Source organism: Myotis brandtii, unplaced genomic scaffold (genome assembly GCF_000412655.1).
Source record: "Myotis brandtii unplaced genomic scaffold, ASM41265v1 scaffold191, whole genome shotgun sequence".
Classification (NCBI taxonomy): Eukaryota; Metazoa; Chordata; class Mammalia; order Chiroptera; family Vespertilionidae; genus Myotis; species Myotis brandtii.
In genome coordinates, this window is record NW_005357115.1 from 7,276,424 (window position 1) to 7,303,372 (window position 26,949).

A 26,949-nucleotide genomic window follows, 5' to 3' on the forward strand; every position below is an offset into this window, starting at 1 on the left:
AGCTTGCGCAGCATCCAGTTGAGCACCTGCTTGATGAGGATGGAGATGACATTGAAGAGCGAGTAGATGCAGCACACGCCGAGCAGGATGAAGAGGAAGTTCCCCAGGCGGTACAGCCCCTGGTTCCGGTAGGCGGCGTGCTGGCTGCTCACCAGGTCCCCGAAGCCGATGGTGCTGAAGGTGACGAAGCAGAAGTAGAGCGAGTCCACGTAGTCCCAGCCCTCCACGCTGGTGTACATGGCCGAGGCGCAGCAGGACAGCAGCACGGCGAACAGGCCCAGAATCAGCAGCACGTGGTACACCGAGGGCTTCCAGCCCGCCAAGCAGTCGGCCTCCGAGAGCGCAGAGCCGCGGCCGAAGGTGGCGGGCAGCAAGCCGCTGCGGCGCAGCTGGTGCTCCCGGCAGGCGCGCATGATGAAGGCCAGCAGCGAGATGATGCGCTCCAGGAAGAGGTTGAAGAACAGGATGGTCCCAGCGCAGCCAAACAGCCCATAGGCGATGAGGAAGGCCTTCCCACCCACCGTGGCGGGGGTGGTCATGCCGAAACCTGTGGAGACAGGGCAAGGGTCAGGGAGGTCCCGGCTGGGCAGGAGGCCCTATGGGGTGGGCGCTGTGTATATGCAGGTGATGACATGGCTCCTGTCTGGAGTGGTATCACTCAAGTAGAGGGGAATCAGTATTCAGACATTTCTCTCCCTTAGTGGCACTAGACATTGTTTCTGATCTTGGCAGCCCATAAACTGTTGGAGGAGACATGGCCCCTCCTGTTGGGGATTATAAACCAAAATGGGCGAGGCAAGGTGGTCACTAGGAAGGACCCATCAGGGCACAACAGAAACCACTGCACAGATGCAAACCACTGAGATGCCGCAAAGCAAGTGTCACCTGCTCTTCCACCCCTCCAATCGGTTTTTTAATGTAACAGTGGCACACCTGGGCCTTGTTAGGATAGAATGCCATAAAGGCTTCATTTTATATGGGATTTCTGGGGACCAGGTAGTGTGTTCAGTCCAGGTAGCTATATTTGATGGTCTCTGAAAAGGGGTTTATGAAACTGACAAAAGGATTGTTTGAGAAGGAGGCCACAATCTTCAGAGAGTAAACATGGCTGCCGTTGAACGTCAGCTTCTCACCCAAGGACCACGTCATTCTTGCTCACACTTGCCAAGGGAAAGGTTTTGGTTCAATGCGGGCCTGTGCTGTGTGTGTCTGGGGTTGCTTTTGTCTTGGCAGGTCTGTTCTGTGCCTGGGCAGCTGCTTATTTGCTTTGAACTCTTATAATTAAGTCTTAACTTACCCACTTATTCAAAGCACAGTCTGTAAAGGAGATTCTTTATCAATTGATTTCTGTAGAAGGCTCTGCTCATGCCATGCAGGGCCGCACAGAGTGGCAGCTCTGCGCCTCCAACCTGAGCTCTCAGCCTGCTGCTGGCTGTAGTCTCTCTGTGGGACTCATGGTTGCCTGACTCTGGTTACAGGAGGGGGTTTCATCTCTTTGTAGGAAGAGTCGCTGCTGCTTGGAGTCTGAGCTGAAAATGAATCATCTGTCTGAGTAGCACTATGGCACCCGTCAACACCTCTGCAGCAGAGGTCAGAAGTGAATTCATACCCAATGTCAGGAGGGCTACCTGTGCTGCTAGTGGGGTGGGGCCAGCCCCAGGAAGTGTGTGTGTGGTGTGTGTGTGTGTGTGTGTGTGTGTGTAGAGTTTTGTCTCCCTGGGCTTACTATCTCCTTAAAAGGGTCTGAGAAAATATTTTTTAAGAGTAATTCCTTAAGCCTGTGTGTTAATCATTCTCTAGATTCCCTGGAGGAAATGCCCACTTGCCTGACCATGATCTTGATTTTATGCCTAATGACTCAAGTTAGGAGAAAATCTTATGATCATGACCCTCACGTCGAGGAAGATGGATTATATCCCTAGATTTAGAATTTGGCCACAAGAGAATGAAAAACCAAATTAGCAATGTAACCAGGAATTTGATAGAGGAATTTTGCTCCTATTTAAAGCCAAATTCAAGTTCTTAAGTTCATTAGAAAAAAAAAATTAACCTGATTTACTTCTTAGGTGCAGGTTTGCTTTCAACGGTTTCAGTTACCCATGGTCAACCATGGTCTGAAAATATTAAATTCCACAAATAAAAAATCCATAAGTTTTAAATTATCCACCGTTCTGAGTAATGTGGTGCAATTTCATGCCATCCTGCCTAGGACGTGAATCCTCCCTTTTCCAGCACATCCACTCTGTATATGCTTCCCGCCCATTAGTCACTTAAGTAGCCAGCTTGGTTATCACATCAACCAGTATTGCATGAGCATCTGTCCTCCTGGATGTCCCTGAATGATGGAACCAGAATGAGACCTGTTTCTCAGCCCCCCAGTTCTCCTTCTCTACTGAGGTAGGGCCTCTACAAGGCAGCACCACCAGATATGCAGCTGGAAGATCAACCACCACCCATTCATTCATTCCTCAGCAGACGTGTACTGGTGACATAGTTTGGCAGGCCTCATACTAGGCTCAGGGATATGGTGGAAAACCAGACAGATGCAGTCCCTACCCTCACAGAGTCTCTGGGTTGCCTTCTTAGAGGTTTTGTACAGATGCTCACCCCTCTGCTGCCAGCAGCTCATCCCTGAGCCAGGGCACAGCTTTCCCCTGCTGCCTCCACAGAGAGGCTGGGCCAGAACTTGTCTTGGGGTCTCCTCATGGTCGTGACTGCAGGCCTAAAATGATCTCAAATGCTTGATTGGCTGTGATTGTGGCACTGTCTGCCCAGAAGTGGATAGGCAGGTCACAAGGTTCTCTGACAACACAGAGGGCACCCAACGCAAATGTCCCTCTCACTGGCCCAATTCCTGAGGTCTGAGCTCTGGGGAAGCTGAGGCCCTGGGGTCAGGCTTCCTGCTGAGGGCAGTGGGGTCCCTGCCTGGGCTGCCCCTTCTCAGAGTGGAGGAGTGGTCCCCTGAGCTCTGACAATCTGTGGGAGCCAGGCTGGCTCTGGAGAGGGGCCTTGAAGCTTCAGGCAGAGAAAAGACAAACCCAGCCATCCTGAGAACCCCTCCTTCCCCAATCACACCCTGCAGAGGCGTAATCTGTCCCCGGGTTTGCACCAAGCCTGCTATTTTGTTTATGCCACAATTGATCTGCCATCCCACTTTGCAAAGAGCAGACACTTGGGGGCTTTATTGTGCTACTTTGACAAAAGCTGTGAAGCTCATTTGCACAGCCTGTCTGGTGCCGCCTTCGCAAATGGGGCCCTAGTGACAGGGCCTCCAGAGTTCAGCTCAAGGAATCTGGAATCGAGATGGGGAGGCCAGTTCTGATCTGTTTCGGTGGCTCTAGGTAGAGCCTCTTTGCCAGATGCTGGACACGTCAAATTCCTCCAGCCACCCTGTGAGGGAAGCATCATCAACCCAACAACGTAGGCCAGGACATGGGCCAAGGGAGTTGAGGGTACTCCCCATGTTATAGTTTGTAAGTGGCTGAGCTGACCCTGGAGCCCTTCCCACTGTGCCAGAAGACGGGAAGTCTTGGCTCACCACCTCAGGCACCCTGTCCTGTTGGTTCTGTAGTATCAGCTCCGAGGAGGAGAAATATAATTGACAGTCCAATCCAGGGTACTTTTGAGAGTAAAAAGACACTACTAATAATTACCCCAGAACAGCATATATAAACCAGGGCTGTTCCAAGCAACTGGAATGCATGATTAAAAAGCAGATTCTGCCCTAGCCGGTTTGGATAGAGCGTCAGCCTGTGGACCAAAGGGTCCCGGGTTCAATTCCAGTCAAGGGCAGGTACCTTGGTTGCAGGCTCCCCTAGGGCCTGGGCCCTGGTCGGGGCTCTTGCAGGAGGCAACCAATCAATGTGTTTCTCTCACATCAATGTTTTTCTGTCTTTCCTTTTCTCTTCCACTCTCCCTAAAAACCAATGGAAAAATATCCTCAGGTGAGGATTAACCCCCTTCCTTCCCCCGCCATGCAGATTTCAAGGCAGGTCCCACTCCAGAGGTTTATTTAGGAGGTCAGGAGAGGGACCCAGGAATTTGCATCTAGCAAATGTCCCCTGATGATTCTGATGCAAATGGGCTAAAGCACTTCCTTTAAAAAACAATGTTATATGGTATCCCCAGTGCCCCTTCTGATTGGAATCTGCCCAATTTCAAATACTTTGATTGAAATTTCTGTTCTTAATTTTAGATTTATTGAGATACTAGAGGCCCTATGCATGAAAGTCCTACAAGAGTAGGCCTTCGAAGCCCTGGCTGCCTCAGCCCTTGCAGCCTTGGCTTTGTCCGGAAGGTTGTCTGGAAGGACGTCTGGACGGTCGTTCTGCTGTTTGGCCGTTCAGTTGATTTGCATATTATGCTTTTATTATTATAGATCGTTGACATAAAATGGTAAGCTATTTAAAGTGTACATCATGATGCTTTGTTGATCTTTCCTGACTGCCCAGAGGGGGGATTAACAGCCTCACTTTAATAATCAAGCAGCCTGAAACTCACACCCAAGGCCAGGGCAGCAGCCAGACCTTCCAGTGCCCCTCCCTCTCCAAACAGGGAACAGAGGGAGTGTGGGTGGGCTGTGGGGTGGAGGGTGGATGGTGGGGCTGCTGTCAGGCTTCTCTGTGGCTGGAGCTCTGACACTGACTCTCCAGGAGAAAAAGGGAGGCTTCTGGCCATGCTCCATGGAGGAGGGCTGGACCTGAGAGGCTTCCCTAGGACCCTTAGGGCTGTCCATGTCATCCTTATCCAAGTCACTTTTCTGGGGAGGACAACCAGCTTGGATAAATCCAGAACCTTTAGGGAGAAGAGGGGCTGGAAGAATGGCTGGGAAAAGTCATTAAAGCATTCAGTGAGGAGTGAAAATGTGGAGGGGGTAATAGTGGCTGATGGTGTTGAGCCCTCACTATTTCCAGGCACTTTGCCAAGACTTCGTGTGTATCAATGCATTTCATCCTCACAACAACTCCGAGCCACTCACTCATTCTAAGTCACAGCTTTTCCCCTTGAATTTTAACATCCCTGAAATCAGAATGGATCTTACAATCGATGGCCTGACAGTTTATTTGACAGCATTTAAAATTCTTAATGGTATGTAGTAGTGGTACATTTGTAATCGATAGTGTCTTAGATTTGATGAATGACACTGAGAATGATTATCATTCCCAATTGTGAGATTAATAAACACAGTCATTTAGTAGGTAAAGATACTGAGGTTAAATAACTTGCCCAGATCATAGAACAAGCAAGTGGCAGAGCCCAGATTTGAAAGCAGAGGAAGGAGCTTGCGACGTGATAAGGGAAAAGCCAAACGCACAAGAGTTGGGGAGAAAAAGAAGCAGGTTGCTTCTGGCTGGCACAGCAGTTTTTACTCTGGCTGCACAATCGAATCACCTGGGAAACAAAACTATCCCCAAGGCCCAGGTGCACCCAGACCAGCCTCTTCGTACAGTGATTGGGAAAGACAGAGAGGAGAAGGTACTTGTATTCAGGCCTGAGGGGTGGGTGGTGGTTTGAGAAAGGCGCGCCCCACTGGGAGGGTGCACAGGGCCGCTGTGTGGGGGGTTCGGCTTGGCTGGTCCCCACGGGCAGCTCAGTGCCTGCCCCACAATTTGCAGTAATTCTTGCTGATGGAGTGGGTGAGCCTGTGCAAGAAGGAGAAGGACAAGGCGGAGGGACTTCCCCCACCTTGTACTGGGGCTGAACTTGAGCTTCACCTCCAGGAGAGTCTCCAGCTCCTGAGCCTGGCATCTAGAAACGGACAAGCACTGAAACCTCCAGCTGCAGAAGCCAAGCTCAGCAAGTCGCCATTCCTGCCGCTTGGGAAGGGCACCAGCACCTCCTTTCTTGGAGAGGTGCGAGCAGAGGAGGCTGGGAGCAGGGGCTGAGGCCTCACCCTCTGGCGCCTCCATGTGAACATGCTACTTCTCCCTCTGAAAGTGGCCTGATGACGTCTACCTCGGGAGGCTGCTGTGAGGAGTAAATGAGGAGTTGCTTTCCCCATGCTTCCCACAGCGCCTGGGCCATGAAAAGTGCGTAAAACACAGCAAGCTCAATCAGGAAGCTCCACGTGCGAGGCGTGGCCTTTGCATCACAGCTGAAGTGCATCACGATTTTACCTGATGCGAGATCCAGACAGGCCTTGACGAGGAATTTTGGACAAGGAAAGACTCCCCCAAGACAGACTCTATCATTGACTTGCTGCCCTTTCACCTCGCTTCGCCTCAGGAGGTTCCAGGTGAGTGGCAACATCCCCTCTGGGTTTGCCCTGAGCTGGGGGAGAGGCCCTGCTAGAGGGAGGCACCACCTTCTCCGGTCCCCACACTGAGTGTGGCAGCAGGGGGGGTGCTGGCAAATGGCACTCTTGTGGGAAAGTTGAGGCCGGGCTGCTCTGTTTGGTGGCGTTTGTGGACTGGTCTAAGTTGCACACGAGATGGACAGACAGCTCCCCGAGGGCCGCCTGCGCGGTTCCCTTTGCTCAGAGCTGGTGCGGGGCTGGGCTGGTACTGGATGCTCCATGACTCAGGCCGAAGAGGCAGCGGCCAGCAAGGCCAAGGAGGAAGCGGGGCCCTCCCCATTTTCCTGTTTGCTTCTGGCTTGTTCGATGGGGCCTTTGGGAGGATGTTCTCTGAGGAGGGTAGGAGGGCAGGTGGGGGTGGCTGAGAGGGCAGGGATCTAGGAGGAGACTGAAGCCCACAGGCTGCAGGTGGGTGAGTTTTTACATCAGAAAAGTTTGGGTAAACGGTGAGCAATGGGCAAGTGATCCTGAGAATTGCCTTTGGGCCTTGGCACTGCTTTCCTCGCCAAAGGGGTGACTTGATCCAGCCCTGAGACTCTGCACTTCATCTCTGTGATTAAGGCTTTCTCTCCTCCCCACAAATCATTCAGCAAAATGAGTTATTAAAAGCTGGGTAACCACTCCTGCCTCCGGGGCGGCTCCTCCTGAGTGACCTCCCGGGAGCAGCTGTCAAGCCCTGGGAGCTGGAGCTGGCAGGAAGGTGACTCACTTACAGAGCCCAGCCTTGCCCTGTCCCCTCCTCCCTCAGATCCGTCCCTGTCTCTCTGTGACTAATTCAGAAGTGAGATCACCGCCCTCCCTCCCCCGCCCCTCACAAAAGGAGCAGAGCCCTAGCCTCAGCCCAGAACTGTGGTAGGAGACTAAATTCAGGGCCAGGGAAGACAGGGAAGGCACTAACTGAAAGCCTGCTGTGTGTCAGGCACTGTGGCGACAAGGGGAGCAGGACAGGCAGAGCCCCAGCCTGCACAGCCCCGTGTCCAGCAGACGTGTACCACGAACGGTCTCTCCTCCACGCCTGTGCACCTGCCATTCCCGCCTTTCAAGGTCTGCGACAGCTTGACATCCTTTCCTTTCTCCTCTCTGCATCCACTCATCCCCTAGCAGTACGTTCACTTAGTCATGTGCTGCTCGCGGTGGCCCGGTACCAGTGACTACTGTCCCAGGGCACCATTTAAGCCTTTGCGTTTTTCTGTGTTGTCACACAGCCCAGGTCTCAGATGTCTTCTCAGCCTCTGTAATGCAGGCGCCCAGGGGACAGCTGCTAAATTCCTGACAGAAGTGGCAGTTTGTCTAGTGGTCACCAGCAGGCACTGTACCAGAAACTTGTTTCATCTTAGTTTGAATGAATTCACCTAACATATTCTTGAGGCCTGCAATGTGCCAGGAAAGGGCTGGGAAAGGAACACGGTGATGTGTGATATTGTCCATGCCCCACAGCCACGTGAACACACCTGAAGTTGAATAAAATTGGGTGTACTGCCCTAGCCAGTTTGGCTCAGTGGATAGAGCATTGGCCCATGGACTGAAGGGCCCCAGGTTTGATTCTGGTCAAGGGCACATACCTCGGTTGCAGGCTCAAAACCAATCGGTGTGTCTCTTGCATTGCTGTCTCTGTCTCTCTCTCTCTCCCCCCCCTCTCTCCCTCTCCCTCTCTCCCTTCTCCTCCCTCCTCCTCCCTCCTCCCCTCCCTTCCACTCTCTCTAAAAATCAATGGAAAAATATCCTCGGGTGAAGATTAACAAAACAAAACAAAAAATTGAGTGTATGGACTCACTACCTCAAGGGAGCCAGGGCACCACGGGGAGCTGTGGGGCATCTCAGCCAGCGGGCAGCAGAAAGGACTTAGTCAGAATTTGGGCTTGAGTTAGGCCACTCTGGGGAGGGCTCAAGGAAGCAAGGCTGTGCTGTGGATTGGGTGCTGCAGGGAGCAAGGATATTTCTGGGATTGGGTCTCTTGGTATTTCTTACCTAGGAGGTGGGAATAACGGATAGGAGGTGACAAGGCCAAAGCTGTGATTGGAGAGGAAACAGGAGTCGCTCACCTTAACCAGATAGGGGTGCTGGGTCATTTTTGTGTGTGGTTTGGAAAATGTTCTTCTTTGGTCTTTGTTCAGAGATGGTTATGGGTGAGTGGTCTTGTTTCCATCTCACTCGGTCATGGTCATAAAGCAGCACTGTCTGATGCAGGCGTGCTGTGCGCTGGAGGGGTGACGTGCCGCATCTGAGCACCCCAGCCCTGCTGTGAATGCCTGGCCTGGGTCCTGCTCTCAGGGGCTGCTTTCAACTTCTCAAAATGGTTCTGCGCTCAGCATTCCAGCACAGCCTTTTATTGGATGCCACTCATTATTGCTTTTTAAAGAAACTCCTTCCAATCTTCTACTTTATTTGGCTCTAACTGTGCATGTGTGTGAACACACAGGTATTTAATTCATAGGTGGAGCATGCCTCTAGGTTGTGGAAATATAGGTGATTCTTATTTTAATTATCTTCTGTATGTTGTTATAAATATTTCACACTTCCTGTGGTGCAAACGGGGCAGTTACTACTTTTAAAACCAAAATTTCTCCCCCAACAAGCATTGTTATTTTTTTTAAATTTATAAATAAAAATGAATATGGTAAGGCCCCTGTTCTCAAGAGAATGATACCCTACAAAAACGACAGCATAGGAGACATCACAGGAAGCCAAGACACAAGAGCAAAGGTCTGGGAGGGCTTCCCAGAGGAGGTGCCACTGGCCGAATAATAAAGATGCCTTAGCCAAGCAGGTGGAGGTGGTGGGGGAGGGTCTGTGGGTTCTGGATTGGGATGTAGAGTCAGGGATCATATGGATAAGGTGTCCCAGGGATGTCTTCACACAACAAATATTTACGTGCCAGGCACTGGCTCTCCCCATTAAAGGCCATGAACGAGAGCCCGGAGACCCTCAGCGGTAAGGATGCTATCTCTGTATTAAGTCAGGTCATCAGGAAATAGCAACAATGGACCTTATTATCCTTGCTCTCCACTGCGACTGAAATGCTTTCACTGTGATTGAATGTTTCACCTCCTGCCTTTGGGAAGGAATGGTGGAAACACCCATTTGAAGATGATGTCTGTGTCTTTTGCAAAACCAAAGGAAAAAAATCATTTCCCATGTCCCTTATTTAAAGATGCACTAGATTCGTTTCTTCTTGAATTCAGGATCTGAAGTGTTGGTTTTCTAGGCGCACTTGTGCCCTGGCTCCCACACACTGAGTGCCAGGGTTTGCCGGCTCCGTGGACACTCGAGCCAAGGTAGTGTGAGCAATTGCTATCGGACTGTGTCCCGGCAGCTGGTACATTTCTCATCAATTTTCGATTATTTTTTGGCTTCCGTAATTCATCCCTCCCCCTTCTTTCTCCTGTTCACAACATCTGTTGAATACCTGCTATGTGCAAGCACTGAGCTAGGTCACCACCCTGGCCTCTTTGAGCATACAGTTCGGCTTATTCTAGTTTTATCACTTAAATCTGTTCACATCCTTTGTGGAAGTACGCTGGCTTTCGTCACATGTAATAAGCAACAGCAATTTCCGGAAATCTTCAGGTTAGCGTAGTCCCACCAAATATATGGAATCTCTTTCTCCAGGGTGGCCTTTAAAATGCAGACTGACCCTCCTTTGCCCAGGAAGGTTCTGACATGTGTCAGTCTGAAGGCAGAGGGATGGCCTCCATGGCCTCTTGTTTCCCCAAATGTGTAAGTTGAAGCCCTAACCCTGCAGTAGCTTGGAATGTGACTGTAGCTGATAGGGCTTGCAAAGAGGTGATTGAGGTAAAATGAGGTCGTGCAAGTAGGCCCTGCCTATGCCTGGTATCCTCATAAGAAGAGGAGAGTAGGACACAGACACGCACAGAGGGAAGACCATGTGAAGACACAGAGAAGACAGCCACCTACACGTCAAGAAGAGAGGCCTAAACACCCCAATCCTGCCGCACCTTGAGCTTGGACTTCTGGCCTCCAGAATTGTGAGCCAGAAGCCCCCGGGCTGTGCACTCCTTCGTGGCAGCCGAGCGGACTGATGCGCCCGTGCTCGGCTGCAGAAGCCTGCATGCTGCCCCTTGCGCATCCTGTGTTTTACAGCAGCGGTGGCAGCAGGAAGCTCAGATGCAAAGCTTGGTTTCTGAGCTATGATCAGGAGGCTGTGTTTATATTTATCATGCTAACTGCAGGGGACTATTTATATACAGAGAAATAACCTCCCAGGCAAGATGGGGGCAGCCAAGGAACCAGCTGCTTCCGCCAGACCTGCTGGGCTCCTCCAGCCAGGCGCACACGCTCAGGCCCTGCTCACGCCCCTGGTCCTCAGGTGCCCTCCCCTCAGGTGTCTCTGATGCCAGCTCTCCTCACCCCCACTGGGGGCTTGGGCTCCAGGGGTGGAGTCTGGTCTTCTTAGCACAGGGGACTGCCCAGAGCTGACTGCTTTTCACAAGCTCTCCAGGATGTGCATGGCCCCAGGAGCAGTGCCTTTGTCCACGAGTCACAATTCTAGTCTCACTCAGATCTAACACAATCCTGGGTATTTAGTAGGTGCTCAATAAACAGAATAAGTGGTGTTGGGTTTTTTTGTTATAAAATCACAGTAGTCTCCCCTTGTTCATGGCTTTGCTTCCAGTGGTTTCAGTTACCCACAGTCAACTACAGTCTGAAAATATTAAGTGGAAGATTCCAGAAATAATAGATAAGTTTTAAATTGCATGTGCTTCTGAGTAGCATGATGAAATGTCATACCATCCTACTCTGTCCGGCCCAGGATGTGAATCATCCCTTTGTCCAGCATATCCAGGCTGTATACGCTACCTGCCCACTTTATAGCTCTCTGGGTTACCAGATGGACTGTCATGGTATTGAGGTGCTTGTGTTCAAGTAACCCTTATTTTACTTAATGGCCCGGAACTATAAGAATAGTGATGCTGGCAATTCAGACCTGCCAAAGAGAAGCTGTAAAGTGCTTCCTTTAACTGAAAAAATATGTATGTATGTATGTATGTATGTATGTATGTATGTATGTATGGGAAAAATCATAGTGTACATATGGTTGGTACTGTCTACTGTTTCAGGCATCCCCTGGATCTTGGGACTTATCCCGCGCGATAAGGGGGACTACTATAGTCTAGACTCCGACCTTTATAACTGTAAGGTGCCTCTGCCACTGTCCTCCCTTCTTGCTCTGCTTCCTGGGAGGTCTGAGGGGAGGGTCTTCTGGGGGTGGGGCCAGCCACCCTGGGCTTGTTCTGGAGTCTTGCAGCCGGACAGAGCTTTCAAAAGCCTACAGGAGGTTTCAGCTGGACCCTGGCCTCATTGCACACGTTCTCGTTTTATCAGAGAAATCACTGCTGCACAGTGACTCTTGAGGGCCTCAGCAGGGACAGCGTGTAAGCTGAGAGCACCAACGTCAGGGGGCGGCGCCCGGGCTCCTGCTGCCTGCAAAGCACTCAGGTGTGGGGGGAGCAGTGCAAGCCACAGTGACCAGCAGAAAAGAAGGAAGCCCGCCGGTTTTCAGCGCTGGCTACTGGAAACACTTCATACCCCGGGTGGGTGAACGCTCGGGTCAGTCTGCACCCTGAAATGTGAATGTGATGTCATTAAAGGCATTACTTGAGGTGGGGACTTTAGCTTCCTTGAGCAGGTGTGTCAATGTAACTGCGGGAAGGAGCTGCTGGGGCACTGTGTCGCAGACCCTGTCGCAGCCACCACCGCAGCAGAGAGCAACCCCAACAACAAGCACAGATGACAACTGCTTTTAGCTCTGATCGCTACACTGTGTTGCTTTCCTTACTAGGCTTCTATGGGAATTAGGCTTTAAAGGCAATTTTCACACACAGTTTATTTCCTCCCAATTATCTACGAGGCAGGTGCTATTATCTTTAGTTTTCAGATGCACATTCTGAGCCTCTGAATGGCATGGTCCAAGGCAAGAAAGTGGGGGGGATGGGGTGTCAGAATTTGGGCGGTGGCCTCACAGTGGCTGACCCTCCCTCTGCAGGTCTCTGATCTCTGACAGCACTGTCCAGGGCTCTCAGAGTAGAAGTCTGTCAGAAGCTCAGCTGTCCTGCTACGTGCTCCTTCCCCGTGGCTGGACAGACACCCCAAAAGGCAATGGGGTGTGTTCCCCCAGGTGTGGGTTCTGTTGGCTCTTTGGGAAAAAAGGACATGGGTGATCAGGGTGGTCATGAGGCTGTGGATGCTGCCCATGGACTGGTCTCCTGGGAGCTGGGCCAGCAAGCTGGGCTGGGGTGGGTCCTCCCTCCTGCTCCTCCCTGCGGCTGTGATTCTAGGGGTCTGTAGAAGGGTGTGTAAGATCTTTAAAGTCTTTATTTCCCATCTCTCTGCCAATGAGTGAAGCACCATCCACCCAGCTTCGATTCTCAGAGCTGCTTCTGCTGATGATGGGAGGGGGCGGGGGTTCTTTCCACCACGAAGGCAGGAAGACGCCCTGGGAGCAGGGGACCCCCAGATGTGGTGCCGGGTCCCTGGGGCCTGCCTTCCCTCAGCTCTAGGTGGCAGTGAAAGGCCAAGCAACATTCTAGAAACACCACCACTAATTTCACCTCTCCTTTTGGACTGCCTTTCCCTTTTCAGACGAAAGCAAAGACTGACCTTTACCCCGACGACAGGCTCACAAACATGCCAGCCCTTCCCTGTACTGCCCCGTCCCCCCTCAATCCCCCCTTAACACTCACATGATGTCTCAGGGATCAGCTAGGCCAAAGGAGTTCTCACGGTACCAGTTCTTAGGGTAGTCTCAGCCCGTGCCTCAGCCTCGTAACCCGGGGGAGCCCTGGCGCCTCTGTGCGGGCCTACACCTGTCAGCTCCGAGTGTCAGGGGCTCTCCTTTCTCTTTCCAGCCCCACCTTCCCAGGCCCTCGAGATGGCCAGCGCCATTGTCCCAGTGTTCTCACTAAGCACATCAGTCCTGTGTGCTTTTCTGCCTGTGCAGCTCATAGATTGCAAAAGTTAGAATTTCATGAGATACATTTTAAATGCCGTTTGTTGGCAGACATGGGCCCAGCATGAGCGCTCTGTAATTTTCCAGCTTCCTGAATGGCCCCCCTGGACCTAACACGTATCACGCACCAAACATAACCCACCGTCTTTCCACCCCCCAGACAACCCAGTGACTCACTCACTCACACGGTCTTCACCAGGCCTCTCCTTGGAGGTCCCTGGGCTAAGGCTGAGGGGGATGCTGACAAACTACAGCACATCTCCAAGGCCACTGTGCTTCCAAACACAGGGGTGCTTGGGAAAGCTTATGTGTACATCACATGTCAACATAGGAAAAGAAAGATCCCAAATTTTGTCCAGAAAAAAAAAGACTCAAAGGCAAAATCTCCGTAGTAGTTCTACTTTACTGGTGGAAATATGTGGGAGTTTTTTCTTTTACTTCTTTGTGCTTCTTTCTTTTCAAGTGTTCTATAATAAGCAGATATTACTTTAATGAATTAAAGACGATTCCTTTTGTCATTATTTGTTAGGGCCGGGTCTAACAGGCTGGTGGGGAGGGAAGTCACACAGGTGTGGTCAGATCATCAAAGGCAGAACCGAACGAGGAAGGAGGGTCAGTGAAGCCTGTCAGGGTGGGCTCTGCAGAGGAAGTGGCCCTTGACTGCTACCTGGACTTGGGTTGAGGGAGGGGAGAGGACAGGAGAGGGCATTCTGGGCGGAGGGAGGTACTGCTGTAGTAAAGACTCAGAGATGCACGGTACCAGGTTCTGTTTGACTCGAGATGAGGGTGCAGCAAAGGGGAGTGCTGACCACACTCGGCCGTGGAGGGTCTGGGTCCAGTTTGTAGAATCCTGGAGGAGACCGGGCAGGCTGCTGCCAGAGGAGGGACCCTGTGGGAGGCCTGGATATAACTCAGTGTCCTTCCCCAACTCAGTCATTTGGAACCTTTTATGTCTCTAAATTTCTCATCATTCAGACAGCGCCAACTATGCTGTGGAGGGTGGGGTGGGGGTGGCATGCTCACTAGCTCGTCCATCTGAGAAGGTCCTTTAACGTCTCTTTGCCTCAGTTACCTCATATGTAAAGTATGGATATGAATTGTACCTACTTCCATAGGATGGTGAGGAGTAAATGAGATAAAGTGTGTACAGTGCTTCACACAGGGCTTGGACATGTTGACCACTTGACCTGTGAGAGAACAAGGAACAGAATTCCTAAAGATAGGGGATAAGGAAGATGGGAGGAAGGGAAGGTGGTAGAATAAAAATGCCTCAATTTCATGAAAATTCCTTTGCTTTCTTTGGGTAAGTAATTTGCTCAGGAGGCCAGCTGGCTTATCTACATGCTCTCTTGAAGAGGAACCCACCCCACATTCATCTCCCAGAGAAAGAGACCACTAGGGACAGGGGAAAGCTGTAAAAGAAGCAAGAACTTAAGTGCCATCCTGACCGGTTTGGCTCCGTGGATAGAGTGTTGGCCTGTAGACTGAAAGGTCCCAGGTTCGAATCTGATCAAGGGTAGATGCCTGGGTTGTGGGCTTGATCCCCAGTAGGGGGCGTGCAGGAGGCAGCCAATCAATGATTCTCTTTCATCATTGATGTTTTTATCTCTCTCTCCCTCTCCCTTCCTCTCTGAAATCAATAATATATATGAACTTAAGTGCCCCCAGAACATCCCCTCCCCCATTCTAAAACTTCCAGTGGCTTCCCAGGGCCTAGAGCTGTGGGGCCGTGATAATGTGGACTCCTACAACTCTGCAGTGATTGCAAAGGTGTCTGAATCTATTTGTTCACTGAGCATTGTTCTCAGCCCTAATAACTTTCTCCTACATTCTTGTGCTATTAGTTTCCAAATATATGTAAATGTAAAACTATTAATGCATTTAAAAGTGGTAGTGAGTTAATTCAGAAGACTTTCTATCAATACGCATTTTTCCTATTAATGGATACCGAAAGTAGTATATGTGACTTCCATCATATGGATTCTGTAAAAACATTTCTAGCATTTAAAGTGATCCTCACATTTTAAAAGGTTGGTAGATTTCTGGTTCAAGATAATCATCTAATCACCTGAATTTATCTGCTCTCCCTCTAAGACCCTATGAAAATGACGCTAAAGGGATATAAATGTGTAAACCAGCAACAACACTGAGAATGGGGAGGGAGGTTTCCAGTGGATAAGGAATTTCAACATGATTTGTGGAAGGTGGACAGCCGGGGAATGAGTGGTGAGTGATGAGGGAGGATGCAGCTCAGGGAAGGTGACAGCTGAGGAGGGGAAGGAGATGAAGAACCCTGGGAAACACCGACTGACCTACAGAGAAACACGAGTCCACAGCCCCACCTATGCACACTGATCTTCTATTTTTAATTCTTAAATGGGAATGGAGAGCCACAGTTCAGACATCTGGGGGAAGCCTGCCACCCCTCTCTCTCCTGGTTCTCCTTCTAGCTTAGCCACTCCTTCATCTTTCAGACATTAAGGTTCAGTCTTCAGATCTCTTCTCTTCTGGGTCCCCTGATCACTCCCTGGAACCAGGGGTTCAGCCTGGCTGTACATTGGAGTTATCTGAAGAGTTTAACAAAACACTAGTTTCTAAGCCCCATCACCAGAGAGTATGATGCAATTGGATTATTGGGGGGTGGGGGGAGGGGAGAACAGCCTGGGCATTAAGACTTTTTAAAACTCTCCAGGTAATTTTAATATGCAGCCAGGGTTGAGAACCACCATCCTAGCTGACCTTTGGCAGGACTTTAATAACACTTAGGAGTGGTTCTCACCCCTGCCTGCACATTAGAATAATCTGAAGAACTTTAAAAAATATCAATTCCTAGGTCTGATCCCCAGAGCTTCTGATTGAATGGGCTTAGGGCAGTGATGGTGAACCTTTTGAGCTCGGCATGACAGCATTTTGAAAAACCCTAACTTAACTCTGGTGCCGTGTCACATATAGAAATTTTTGATATTTGCAACCAGAGTAAAACAAAGACATATTTTTGATATTTATTTTATATATTTAAATGCCATTTAACAAAGAAAAATCAACCAAAAAAATGAGTTCGTGTGTCACCTCTGACACACATGTCATAGGTTCGCCATCACTGGCTTAGGGTCAAATCTGAACATTGATTTTTTTTCTCTAAGTTTCTTAAGTGACTGAAGTACCACTGCAGCCAGGGTTAATAACCAGTGGTTTATCTTATATAATAAAATGTTAATATGCAAATCAACTGAATGGCAGAACGACCAGTTGATATGACACGAACTGACCACCAGGGGGGCAGGCGCTCAATGCAGGAGCTGCCTCCTGGTGGTCAGTGCGCTCCCACAGGGGGAGTGCCACTCAGCCAGAAGCTGGGCTCACAGCTGGTGAGCGAAGCCCCGCCTCTGCAGCAGTGCTAAGGATGTGTGACTGACAGCTTCGGCCTGTTCCCCATGGGGAGTGGGTCTAAGCCATCAGTTGGACATCCCCTGAGGGCTCCCGGACTGTGAGAGGGTGCAGGCCGGGTTGAGGGACCCCCCCAACCCCATGCACTAATTTCATGCACAGGGCCTCTAGTAGGCTAATAAGTTCCAAATATGTATCTCAGCTCCATCCTCTCCCTTGAGTTCTAGACTTGCTTATCTAACTATCCAACAGACATCTAACTTGAAGTCTAAGTTGGATAACATGTCAAAATTATATTTTCAAAACTAAGTTCTTGATTCTCATCTCTCTCCCCCAACCACCCTCCTCCTTGATTCTACTAGAGTCTTCCTCATCTCAGTAAATGGCAAATTCATCTTTCCAGTGGCTAATGTCAAAAGTTTTAGAGTCCTTTTAGAGTCTTTTTCCCCCTCATATCCTATATCTGATCCATTAGCAAATTCTGCCAATCTACTTTCAAAACATCCAGAATCTAACCACTTACTTTTGCTTCAGGCCATGAGGGTATAGCTGGATCTAGACTTCCCTCCTACCATAAACAACTAGGAAATTGGATAAAATCTACTAAACAATTATTTTCAGATACTGGAAAACTAGTAGTTTAGGATTATGATACCTGAGAGAAGGGAAACAAACAATGTGAGACCTTTGATTGCCCTGGTTTTATGCCTAGAGGCAATTTTCAGGTAGCAATCGAGGGAGGGGTACCCAGAGTGGGGCAGTTTCACTGAGTTGAGGAGACAGATTTAAGTTCAAGGAGGACAAGGCAGCTATAGCAAAGGCAGTAACCAGAGAGGAAGGAACCATCAAGAGAAAGAGCTCCTGAAATTTGCATCAGGGGTTCTCTTGAATCTTTGGCTGAATAACAGTCTGTGCAGGTACAGGGTGAAGCTCCTCAAGACCAAGGAAAAAAACAACTTCCAGGAAAGAACAATTGCTAGAGTTGTAAGCCAAACAATTCCCAGAGCTTTCACAGATCCAGAAACCACCCAAGTTTCAACCTGCCAGGGTGCCAAGGTTTCACTAAATACACTGAATAGTAGAGACCCCAGAAAGGTTATGCCTGAATAGTGTGGCTAAATTAGTTCCAGAGAAAGGCTCCATTAGACCAGCCTATAAAAAGCTTAAAAACAAGCCTGGAAAATGTCAAACTTATCTACTAGTATAAGTAGCCTAAGTTTCTGCCAGAACAAAGTCCAACCCTTTTTAATGGAGTACAACATAATCAAGAACCAACAATGTAAAATTTACAATGTCTCTAATAAATTATCAAACAAGCAAAGAAGCGTGAAGACGTAATTTACAAACAAGAGGAAAAAAAATTGGTCAATGGAAACAGACCCAGAAATGCTAGCGATCAGGAAATTAACAGCAAAGACATTTAAACAGCGGTTACAAATATGTTAAATATGCTCAAGGATATAAAGGAAAAGATAAAGAAAATGAGGAAAGAAATGAACAAAATGAAAAAGAACTAAGTGGAACTTGTAGAGATAAAAAATACAATATCTGAAATTAAAATGTCACTGGATAAGATTAACTGTAGCTTAGACACTGCAGAAAAAAAAGACTGAATTTGAAGACATAGCATTAACAATTATCCAAAATAAAGCACAGTGAGGGGAAAAAAAGTCTGAAAAAGAGAAAAAAAAAGAAAGAAAGAAAGCAAAGAGCATCAGTTACCTGTGAGACAATATCAGGTGGTCTAACATGTGTAATTAAAGTCCAAAAATAGATGGTGGTGTAACAATAAAAATATATGAAAAAAACATGGTAAAATTTATAAACACAGATCCAAGAAGTTCAGTAATTCCACAGTAGGATAATCACAAAGAAAATACCAAAGAACATCGAAATCAAATTGCTAAAAATCAAGGATGAAAAGAAAATCTTAAAAGCAACCAGAGAAAGCCTTGACCGGGTAGCTCAGTTGATTAGAGCATCATCCCGATACACTAAGGTTATGGGTTTGATTCCTGGTCAGGGCACATACAAGAATCCACCAAAGAATCCATGAATGAGTAGAACAACAAATTGATGTTTCTCGCTCTCACTCTCTCTCTCCAGAGTGGGGGAAAAGGGCACATTACTTATATACAAAGACAAAAATTGTAGACTTCTTGTCAGGAACTATGTAAGCCAGGGGAAAGAAATCCCTGGCCCCTATCCCTGCCCGCTCTGCCCAATCACTCTGCATTATAAACATTCAGCATCCTGAGTTCCCACATAAACAAATGAACAAACATTTATTGACCCTCCACCTATTATATGAGGGTCCTCCCCATGACCCTGTGAGGCAGACGTCATTGTCAGAGTTATATATAGCTGCTAACATGCCAAATTCTGCTCTTTGTTCAGTGTGTATGCCAGTAGCTATAAAACACAATGATAAATATCATAGATCTTGAGCCACTTAGAGCTCATGAAGAAATAATACACACTGGCAATCCTTTTGAATGAGTTTGGAATCACACTGCAGTTCAGAGCTGAATATACAAACTAAGTACACACTCCTCAAGGATTTCTACCCAGAGAGACACGTAAGCTCCCCATAAAGTGGAGGGACAGCTGGTAGTGGGCTGATTTAAATGTTCGAGGTGAACAGCCAAAACAAGAGATTTCACAATTATCTGGATGTTTCCAGGCAGTCTAGAGACCAACAATTTAGACTAACTAGATGCCTAATTTAATGGTGTAACTAAATAGTGACTAATCAGCCAGAATGCTCTTCTAAAGCACTCATCATCACATTACACTTCTGCTCAAGAACATATAATAGCTAAGCCTTATTGCTCCTAATGGCCAAGTTGAAACGTTTCTGTCTGGCTTGCAAGGCCCTCTGATCTGACCTAAACCTACCAAAGCAGTTTTACGTGTCATCAGCTCAGGGTCCAGCTTTGCCATTCACTTTGTGGCCTCAGCCAAATTACTAATTAATAATAATAATAATAAAAGCTAACTCACTTTAGAGTGCTTATGAAATGCCAGGGCCAGACTAAGCACCTACATTCATTGTCTCATAATTCTCCCAACAACCATGTGAGATAGGCACTCTTATTATTCCCACTTTATAGGTGTTAAAATGGAAGCTTTGGAAGTTCATTCATTTGTTCAACAAATATCAGGTGCTGGGCTAGGCCGTGGGAATATAACAGTGAATGAGAGAGACAAGAACCCTGCTTTGGTAGAGCAGGAAGTGGCCAATCAGACAACAAACAAACAAATACATGAGCCAGATGGTTCATGTAAGTGAGATGGACAGTGGCTGGAGGTGAGTGGGGGACATTGCTATAGTCATGGTGGTCAGGGAAGGCTCCTCAAGATGTGACATTTTAGCCATAGACATTGAGGCTTGAATGCAGTTAAGAAGTCAGTCTAAGAGTCAGGGAGCCGTGCTCCAAGGAGTAAGAACAGCAAGTACAAATGCCCTGGGGTCTAATAAGTCCAGTTTAGCTGAAGTGAGTTGAGCGTAACAGAGCAGTGCCAGTGAGGCTGAGAAGGAGCAGGGCCAGATGATGCAGGACCTTGCAGGCTGTGGTGAGGAGCCAGATTTCCTGCAATGGGAAGTCATGGGAAGGGTTTCAAGTTAAGGAAGGACTTGATCTGATTGACACCTTGAAGGATCATTTAGGCTGCTGTGTGGAGAAGAGGTCATCAAGACGCAGAGAGGAAGCTGGGGGTTGATTAAGAAACTGACCCAGTTGCCCCAGCAACAGATGATGGTGGTGGCTGGAGTTGACCAGTCGCCATAGGCATGGGCACAAGTGGATGGAATTGGAATGTATTTTGAAGATTGAACTGAGAGAATTTGATGATGGATATGGGAGATTAGGGAGGAAGAGGTATCAAGGCAGTTCCTCATGTGCTATTTATTGAGGCGAGGAAGACTGTGATAGGATAGAGTCAAGAGTTCTATTCTGCTCTTTTAAGTTTTGACACGTATTAGACATCTACACGAAGATGTCAAGGAGGCAGTTGGACCTGTGGTCTTGAGGCTTAGTGTGGTGGAGGATCGGAGTTTTTTCACCTGGAGGTCATCAGCAGACAGATGGGATTTAAAGTCATGGGGGTGAAGGGATCAGAGTATGTACACCAAATATATACAGTTTTGGCATAAGGATTATTTTGAACTGAAGGCAGTGGAGAAACACCAAACACAGGAAAAGCTCTCTACTCTTCCCCTATCTGCCTAAATGTAGGGCATACATTTCCCTTTGTGAAGATGTCCCCCTCCCTTCAACTGTACCAGAAACTCTTAATCACCAGAGACACTCCTATCACCTGAAACTGCATGAGATTAAGTCTGCAAAACAAATGTTACTAAAATAACCTTTATCTTCCATTAGCTTCCCTATATATTTATCTTCCACAATTCACTACTCCTAAAAGCCCAACCCCCTTTTCCTTTGTCTTATAACTTCTGCACAATTTATTGCTCTTCGTTAAGCTGGTGTATAAGCCCCTGGCCTAATTGCTTCTTTGGGTATTCAATTCTTTTCTATAAAGGCCCACCCTTCCAATATACATACATAATAAGCCCTTTTTCCTGTTACTCTGGCTTTTGTCAATTTAATTTGCAGGACCCCAGAAACAGAACCTAAGAGGGTAGAGAAAAAAAGTTTTTCCTCTCCTACCCAAGGAAAGAGTCTGAGGAATAAACATGGGGCCCTTCAACAATGAGGTCACACAGAGGAGGGAATCCAGCAAGGGAAACTGAGGCCAGCAGCTGGTGAGGATAAAGCAGAGTATGATGTCCCAGAAGCCAAGAGAAAAGTGAATTTTAAGAAGGAGGAATGGTCAGTTGTATCAAATGTTACTGAGATGCTGAGAAGGTAAGATCAGGAAGTCACCCCTGAATTTGCAGGAAGGAGGCCATTAGGGGCCTTGCAGGAGCAGACTCAGTGGCAAGGTGGGGTGGGCTCTTGATTGACGCGGATCCAGGAGAGAAGGGAGGGGAGGAAGGGAGAAGTTGACTACTCCTATGAGAAGATTTTCTGTAAAAGAGAGCAGAAAAATGGAGAGGTAGTGGAGGATGATGCAGAGGTCAAGAGAGGGTTCCATGAAGAAGAAAGAAAATACAGTATGTTTGCATAGGGCAAATTAACAACAAATGGGAATGGGCAATGACAAGAACAGAGTCCTTGAGAAAGTTAGAGGGGATGCGACCCAGTGCAGCAGGCATTTGAAAGTGGATAATTCATCTGCCATCATGAGAGAAACCACTCCACATGATGAGTGGATTTGGGGGGGTGAAGATAAGAGTCCCTGTCTGATTACCTTTATTTTCTCAATGAAGTATGATTAGAGAATGAGGGGTATGGGAGGCTGGAAGTGGGAAGAGGGGACACACCGTAAGAAATGTAAAAGGAGGGCCTGACAGCTGGAGCGGTCACTGATTTAAATTCGGAACAGTCAGCATCTTTGCGTGGTTTTTCTCCAGCCACATTCAGCAGCTTGAGTGCAGGGGAGGAAACGGTGGAAAGCTGGCATTCTGATGGTGGCAGAGTGGGGACAGAGGTATCGCACAGGAAGGTAAGGGTCCTTGCGGAGGAAATACAGTAAATCTCAGCTGGGTTAGAAAAGAAGTAAGGACCCAGAGATGCTGGAAACAGTAGTAGGAAAACACAGGTCTTGTGGCCCAAGGCTATTACATTGGAGAGCTGGAGGGATGAGAGGTGGGCGGTCAGAAGGAGAGGCATTTGGAGTCAAAGACTTGAAGGCAGTGCAGTTACTGGTCATAGCAAGGGCATAGGTAGGACGAAGTACCTCCTGGAGTGCACCAAGAATAACATTGTGGATGAGATGGTCAAGGAATGTGAGCTCGGGGTCTTCGATGGGCCATGCTTGGGAGGCTGGAGAGCAGTGGAGGGGAAGGCAAGGAGCCCGACTTCTTCAGGGAATGAGCAGCAGACATGCCTTGGCAACCCCGCTCATCAATGACAGAACTGAAATTCAAACCCAGGACCAGGCCCTCAGCACCTCTTCCCAACCCCTACATCACATGGCAATTTGTCTCCATGATGCAGATGTATTTATTTTAACTTTAAACAATTATTTATTGATTAATTTTAGAGAGAGAGAGGCAGGGAGAGAAACCTCGATGTGTTGTTCCATTTATTCATGCATTCATTGTTTGACTTCTTGTATGTGCCCTGACCGAGAGCGAACCTGCAACTTTGGTATGTCAGGACGATCCTCTAACCAGCTGAGCTACCCGGCCAGGGCTGTATTTATTCTTAAAGTGGAGATATGAACAATACCCACCTGCCTGGCTGAACAATGTGATTCAAAAGGCTTTGTAAGGCGCTTTACATTAGGCACACAGTCCAGCTGCCCTACCAGCTCCAGCCAGTACAGGGCACTCTACCGACTTGAGCTTCTGTCATACTCTATTCTAAATTGCCCACTGGGTCAGGGGTAGTACTTACTAATTTGACCACCATCCCCTGTCATTAGGGACTGTGCTGCCTTAGGGATTTGGGGTTTGTGTGAGGCTGGCAATGCCAGTCAGGGGACTTCAGTCAGCTGCTGGCTTTCTGACACACGTTGCATGTTGCAGTTCACTTTGAATGCACTCGGGTGCTGGCTTACTTACAGAAGCCTGGAGTGAATTCTTTTGCAAACTGAAGCTTTTTTTTACAAAGTGAATCATTTGTAAATGGGGATTTTCTTAAACTGGAGCCTAGGGAGAATTGGGAATCTGGGAGACAAACATTCATTCCACAAAAGTTCCTGGAGCCCCCTGGTTGTGCCAAGCCCTGCGGCCAGGCACTGGGAGATTCAGCAGAAAAGAGCACAGCCAGGCTCCCAGATGCTGGGAGGGCCAGGTTCCGCAGTCCCACTCCAGGGCCCACAAAGGAGGGTCCTCTTTTCCTGCCTGCTTCCCGGGTTTCCAGACCTCCCTCGGAGCGGGCTCATGTGCCATCTCAGCTCTCCTTCCTCCCTCTTCATTTAAAAATAGAGTCCAATAATCAAAACCTGCATGGTCTCCAAAATGCGCCCTGCCCCCATAGGAAATGCCAACCAACTCAGCATGGGCAGCAGTTTGTGTTTTCCGTTCCCTCTGGGCCTGGGCTGCCCCTGCAGCATTTCTGGCAGGTCCTGGTGTTAGGAGCTCAGAATTCAGAACACTTGGCAGCCAGGAATGAGAGCGTGGCCATTTGGAAAGGACTAGGGAGAAGTCACACAGAGTGAGATTCAGGGTTTGTGTTTATCTCTAACTGTAACTTTCCAGAAAGCTGGGACACCCAATTCCAATAAAAGCCTCCCTGAGTATTTTTGGAGGCATTGTGATGGTGCTGGGTTGTGTGGGAGGAGGTGGTGGTTTTTCCTGGTTTGTGGAACTGTGTCTAGTTACTGATAAAACTTTGGTCCAATTTGTGAGCCAACATCTGTTTTCTAAAGGGTGGGCCATGGACAGGTGAGGGACAAGGCGGAACTACTGGGCTAAGAGGTAGACCTCAACAGGCTCTTTAGGGCCGGGGGCTGCCGCCAAGGCCAGGCCCAGATGGGGAATCTGAGTTGGTGGGAGAGCTGGGACCAGAAGCCTGGCCTCCTTTTCCAGGACCTTTCCCACCACTCCTGGGCGATAGGGGCTGAGGCTCAGAATCCTCTGCTTTGGTTTCACTGCCAGGATCCTGCCGGGCCCGGCAGGGTGGGAAAAAGACCAAGCTGACTCAGAGAGCCACGGAGACAGCAGTGTCCGCCAGGGGAGCCCCAGCCAGAATGAGCTGGCTGCCTGCTGCACACCTGCCAGCCGTTGAGAGATCGTTAAACCAGGTCCAGCAGAGGGGCGGGTGCACAGCCAGCCCCTCTGGCTCCAGGGGCCTGGAGGGAGAGCAAGGAGCTGGGAGGTTCTTGGAGCCTGGCCTGGGCCCAGCCTTTTCCATCCCCCACCCCCACCCCCCAGCAGTCACACTCATTTATTTATTCCATCCATTCAACATACGTTGATCAATCACCACTTCGTGCCAAGCACTATGCCCCATGATTTACAGAAACTACCCCTTTGCTTTCATGATCTGCATCTCCAGACACAGGGCCCTCTTCATAAGTAGTCATTCAGTGCACAGCTGCTGCCATTATGGCTATTACTGTTATTAATCGTGGCAGTGATAAACACTGCTGAGACATAGCTCCTGATCTGGAAGAGGAAGAAAGGAAAGGAATTTCTGACACTTACTATGTGCGGGGTCCTGGGCCAGCTTTTGACATATCTCACCCCACTGAACAGAGGCTTATATAATGGCCAGGGAAAATGGCACAGAATCAAACACGTAGCATTAAGTCTGGGGGCAGTAAGAGGGACTTCACAGACGGTCTCATTCTAGTGGTCCCATTTGAGCTGGGCCTTGAAGATCAAGTTCACTCAGTAGAAGATGGAGAGAGAGGGAAGGGCATTCCAGGTGGAGAGAACAGTATGAGCAATGGCCTGGAGGCTTAAAATGCCAGGAGTTTAGGGGTGGGGACTGAGGTGGTGACTGGGAGGGGTTGGGGTGGAGTGGAGCAGGGGGTGAAGGGGGATGGCCAGCAGGTAAGTGACTAGAGAGGGTAGTGCACTGGCAGGTGCTTGGTATCATGCATTTCCCTAATATCCGGGCAGTTGTGCCTCCAGGACATGACCTTGGGCAGAGTCTCTCATAAATCAGCTGGCTGTTGGGAGGCCCGGGCCTGAGCTGGCCGTGTCCCCAGACTTTCCTGGCTTATTTGGGTTTCTGTTTCTGCCTCTCCTTGCCCACTGCTGCTATCCCAGATGCAAGGCTAAGAGCCCTCCAGTCACGGGGTCCCCTCTCTGGGCAGCAGCTTGGTGCAAGGGGCCTCCAAAGCTCGCTCCAACACGGGCTCCAGAGCTCCAGTGAGCTGCACAGAGCACTTGCCTTTCCACCCTCTCCTTCTGCCTGGCGGCCTCCCTCATGGAGAGGTGAGGGTTGTGAAGGATAGAAAGAAGGCAGCCTCCAGTTCAGTCTAGCCACTGGGGCTGCAAGGGGCACAGCACAGGCAAATCCAAGTTTCTAAGCTGTGCTTGAGCCCTTGTTTCACACCCTCAGGTTCTCTGCCCTTTCTCCCAGCAGATCTGACTGGGATGTGATTCTGCTCCCTTTGTGGTAATGCTCAGGGGCAGCAGAAAGGATGCTGAGCATCCTGAATCCTCTATCCTGGCATTGACTCACTTGCTGTGTGACCCCAGGCAAGTCACTTAACCTCTCTGAGTCTCTCTCTTCATCTGTGAAATGGAATAATAGCATCCTCATTAGTTTTGGGGAGGTTCCTGAGTAAACATGGGTGAAAACACAGTACAGTAAACTGGCAAGCAGGTCTCACACATGTGGGGAGATGATCAGTGAGGTCACTGATGCTTCAGTCACCCCTCCTGAACCCTAAAACAAAGGCCTTGCCACTGGCATGGTGGAGTATGGAGCAGGAAGATGCTGGCACCTGATCTACCCCCAGAGACCTCTGACTGGGAATGCTTTCTCCACCCATCAGGGGAGCTGTGTTAGCCCAGAGTGAAGCATGCAGGGTGAGGCCTGGGCCTGGGGGCCTGGAGCAGCACTGTGGCTCCCACCACAATGTGGCTGTTTGCCGCAGTGCTATCCTCCAACGACCTCCACTGCCGTCCTGACACCAGAGGTGTGTGGCGAGGCTTCTCTGCTGGTCTCAGCTCCACAACCTGCCCCTATGTCCAAGCACAGCCAAGAGGCCCCAGCCCACCCAGAAACCAAGGCAGTGGGTGGGGGTGGCTTCCCAGGGCGCTGTTCTTGGGAGTGGGAGGCACAAAGAAGCACCCGGGGTTTAACCCACCACTCCATCACTCATTCATTATTTGCCAAATATGTTCTTTAAAAAGATTAAAGAGACACATGTGAGGAATTATTAAAACATTCTAGTTGAGGAACCAAAGAAAATGCATTTTTCAAAGCACCCTGCCAGGCCAGTTATGTAACAGAATAGGACACTACATGCCCCAGAGACAGTGGCCAATCAGAATGAGGCAGATGCCACACTGCAGGGATGGCTGAGACCCAGAGGGCTGGGCACAGAGTGCGGTGGCCAGGGAGCCGCAGGGGATGAGCTGTGCCCCGGGTCCCTCCTGTGCAGTGAGGCAGCGCAGGGTTCACCAGCGGGGCCAGCGCAGCTCTGAGCAGCTAACGCTTACCGAGGGCTTGCCAGGCACTGTGCACAGATTAGCTCATTCATACTTAAAGTTACCCCATGGGGCAGGAAACACTGTTATCCTCACTTTACAGAGGAAACCCACGTT

The 26,949-nt window shown here is 49.2% G+C and overlaps 1 protein-coding gene and 1 long non-coding RNA gene across 2 annotated transcripts in view; both read right to left on the reverse strand.

The window, feature by feature from the left end:
* Positions 1-26,949, reverse strand: part of KCNK12 (potassium channel, two pore domain subfamily K, member 12) — a 35,462-nt gene that overhangs the window by 1,290 nt on the left and 7,223 nt on the right. Inside the window, exons 2-3 of the mRNA XM_014538499.1 lie at positions 14,370-14,449; positions 4-547 (exon numbers count right to left, since the gene is read on the reverse strand). Of these exons, the coding sequence (XP_014393985.1) occupies positions 4-539 (536 nt within the window). The 5' untranslated portion in view covers positions 540-547; positions 14,370-14,449. The remainder of the gene's footprint in view (positions 1-3; positions 548-14,369; positions 14,450-26,949) is intronic.
* Positions 13,646-14,358, reverse strand: LOC106725845. The gene is made up of 2 exons (XR_001361844.1): positions 14,023-14,358; positions 13,646-13,729 (listed from the first exon to the last, which is right to left on the reverse strand). It is a non-coding gene; the product is annotated as an uncharacterized LOC106725845 (long non-coding RNA).